The following is a 3,602-nucleotide window of genomic DNA, read 5'->3' as shown; positions in this document are numbered from 1 at the left end:
ATTTTGAACAGTAGCAACAAAAAAACTGATTGAGGAAAAATGCCTTAAAATTTTTAAGATTTTCCCTGTGAGCTAGCAAAGTGTTGTTGTTGTTTTTTTTAGCTGGGAAATCTCAATATTCGAACAAAATTTGAGGTTTCCTCTTTATAAGGACATCAAAAATTCCTCATTAAAATGACATAAAATTAGGATTCAGACCAAATATTTATGTATTATTGTAACCAACAAGACAAATTAAGTCATATACTGTACATGAATTTAATTATGATATCAGAATGATCCAGGTATCAAAATACAGCTTTTAAAGCTAATAATCTAAAAATGTAATTAGGTCATTTTGACCAAATTTGACAATCTTCTTTTCGATTTGATGGATCACAAATATGAAATAAGGCTAACAAGATTAATAATGTAACACATTCTGCTCTTCCTTAGTATATCAGTCAGAAACAAGATCAACATCAATACTTTTTGGCTGGACTTAAGATTGCAGGACTATATGGACAGTTTTTGCAGTGTATAACATCATCACTACAAAGCAGCCTGTTTGTGCCAGATGATGCCAGACCACCACCGAAATTTTAACGAGTAGTTCTTCATGACAAACCCAACATGCACTGGAAAATTCATGAAAATCCATTTGTAACTTTTTCAATAAGCACTTACTGATGGACAAACACTACAAAAAGCCTAACCTCCGTTAGGTGGTATAGTCTCTCCAGCATGAGTTTTTCTTGAGGTCTTCTAGTTCAGGTGTCCAACCCTGGTTGTCCAGGGGCTCTATCCTGCATTTTTCACACGTTTCTCTGCTCCAACACACCTGATTCAGTATTGTGTTGGAGGAGAAAAACAAGTAAAACATGCAGGATAGTGGCCCTCGAGGACCAGGATTGCCCACTCCTATCCAGGKTGAAAGAGATGGATGTTTGGACCTTGCTGAATACAGACTAATCTCTCCTGTCTGCATTGTTCAGGATCAACACTGCATCTTTTTCAGGGTATCAGTGTCCAAACATTGTACTAAAAGGCAGCACATGTCCCACACCCAAGCACTGGCTCCTAATGAGGCCTGCCCCTGATAATGGAGCTAATCAGTTCAGCCCATCGGGGCCACTGCCCCTGCTGACATGCTTGTCACGGTTTATTTATACCCGCACCAGATCCATCAGCACTTGCTCTATGTTTGGTGAGYCTCGGCCATCCCAAAATAGAAATAATTAGGACCGGGTGGGAAGAAAGAGGAAAAGTGAAAACGTGTCTGAGTGAGCATAGACCCTCGGAGCGGAGGTCCCCCCGGCCCGTCCTCTTCACAATCTCTCCATCCATCCGGGCTACTCTGTCTCCCCTCTGTTTTGTTGTCTGGAGACAGAGGCAGCAGCCAGGCGGGACGAAGAAAAGGAGGAAGAGGAGGAGGTGGTGTGTGGTCTTTCAGAGTACCACACACACACCGGCAGCCTGATACCATCTGGTCTGTTTCTGGGAGGTTTTGTTTTGCTTTTTTATTACAAGACTTATTGATTAGTAACCTTCAACCTTCAGTGGTTCATTGTTACTTATTGTTATTTCCAGGAAACAAGATGTTTATAGTGTTAAGTTGCCTGATTTAATTACAACCCTGATTCTTAAAGGGATCCCCGATTAGTTGTAACATTAGACTTTATATGATAAACATTTACTTTAACTGTAAAATAAATACTGTAAAAATACTCTAGGATGTTCAGTTTTTATCATTTTTAAACTAAAAGTTTAAAAATATATTACACGGACGGGGCCATTTTATTTACACACAAAGCATTCTGGGTAAATGATGACGTGGGTAGGTCATCGGTGCGAGGCTGCTAGCGAGCTATATCCACCCTGAAGGTTAATCTTGGACAATATCTGATGATCGACTCTTTTAAATGAAACCAGAGAGCGTTGACAGAGAGGAGAAGGTAGAAATGACTCAGCCTGGAACTGAAAATATAGATGGAGGACAACAGAGCTGCTTCATGGAAGAAGAACCTCAGCTTAGCCTGTTAGCTTTAGCTTTAGCCCCGATGCTATCACCACATATATATATTAGCCCAGCGTTACACATTCTCCTCTCATCACTGAGGTCCTCCATCCACATGACAGAGAGGGGAACACAGAAATGACTCAGTCTGCAACTGAAAATATGGATGGAGGACCTCAGTTTAGCTTGTTTGTTGCGCTAGCACCGAGCTAATACATATAAGGCAATATAGCGTGAGGGCTACCGTGAAAGCTAACAGTCTAAGCTGAGGTTCTTCTTCCATGAAGCAGCTCTGTTGTCCTCCATCCATATTTTCAGTTCCAGGCTGAGTCATTTCTACCTTCTCCTCTCTGTCAACGCTCTCTGGTTTCATTTAAAAGAGTCRATCRTCAGATATTGTCCAAGATTAACCTTCAGGGTGGATATAGCTCGCTAGTAGCCTCATGCCGATGACCTAGTTGATGCCATCATTTACCCAGAATGCTTTGCGTGTAAATAAAATGGCTCCGTCCGTGTTAAACTATATTTTAAAACATTACAAACTAAACAGCCTACAGTAATTTTACAGTCTTTATTTTACAGTTAAAATAAATGTTTATCAAATAAATTTTAATGTTACAACTAATCGTGGATCCCTTTAAAGAGTAAGGACAGTGTGTAAAACTTGACTAAAAACTGTGATCTGTTGAGATGAGTACAAAATTGGATCGCAGTGAAAACAAAGTGGAATCAAGGCGAGAACAAAATGGGATCAAGAAGAGTACAATGTGGGATCAAGGTGAATAAAAAGTGGGATCAAGGTTTAATATCGGATCAAGGTTTAATATCCCAAAGGGTCACATTTGAGATGAGCTATGAATATAAAGACAAAGAGGGTAGATATAATATTGTAACAGGCAGACTAGAGGGACAAGACATTACCTTTATCAATGTGTATGCCCCACCAGGTTCAGAATGGACATTTTATAAACATATCTTTGATATGATGATAACTAAATCACAAGGCATGGTGATCTGTGGTGGAGACTTTAATGTAAGACTAAATCCTTCAGAAGATGCCTCTAAACAACCCAGAGTTAATTGTAGCACAGGTAAGAAGATCAGAAAGATGATCAAAGAGCTAGGGATAAGTGACGTGTGGCTAAAAGGGACTACACATTCTACTCTGCTGCTCATCATTCATATTCAAGAATTGATTATTTTTTTATGTACAACAAGGACCTAGACCGAGTAGAAAAATGTCATATTGGGCTGATGGACCTCTCGGATCATTGCCCACTCCACGTAGAAGTAAATGTTAACAAAACAAAAAACTCGTTTCTATGGAGACTTAACTCTAGTATACTCAAGGGAAAAAATAAAGAAGAGTTAAGGCAAGAAATTCAAACATACATGCAGGACAATGACAATGGAGAAGTCTCCCCTGTAATTCTATGGGACGCCTGTAAAGCTGTCTTGAGAGGAAAAATAATTGCAAAATCATCTCTTTAAAAAAAACTAAGTAAGAAAAATTAAACAATTTAGAACAAGAGTTGGCCGAATTAGAAAAAATAAATAAAAACAAAGTAGATCATCATCTCTTAAAAAAAACTAAGCAAGAAAAATT

At 38.9% G+C, this 3,602-nt stretch overlaps 1 protein-coding gene across 1 annotated transcript in view; it reads left to right on the top strand.

The window, feature by feature from the left end:
- The first annotated feature begins 1,179 nt into the window (after positions 1-1,179).
- The window catches only part of LOC106525351 (uncharacterized), a 9,697-nt gene continuing 7,274 nt past the window's right edge, over positions 1,180-3,602 (top strand). The window contains exons 1-2 of the mRNA XM_014019552.1: positions 1,180-1,186; positions 1,273-1,468. Coding sequence (XP_013875006.1) covers positions 1,180-1,186; positions 1,273-1,468 — 203 coding nt within the window. The remainder of the gene's footprint in view (positions 1,187-1,272; positions 1,469-3,602) is intronic.

This window comes from Austrofundulus limnaeus, unplaced genomic scaffold (genome assembly GCF_001266775.1).
Source record: "Austrofundulus limnaeus strain Quisiro unplaced genomic scaffold, Austrofundulus_limnaeus-1.0 Scaffold223, whole genome shotgun sequence".
NCBI classification, from domain to species: domain Eukaryota; kingdom Metazoa; phylum Chordata; class Actinopteri; order Cyprinodontiformes; family Rivulidae; genus Austrofundulus; species Austrofundulus limnaeus.
The sequence above is the reverse complement of the archived record's forward strand: the minus strand, read 5'-3'. Positions and strand labels throughout refer to the sequence as shown.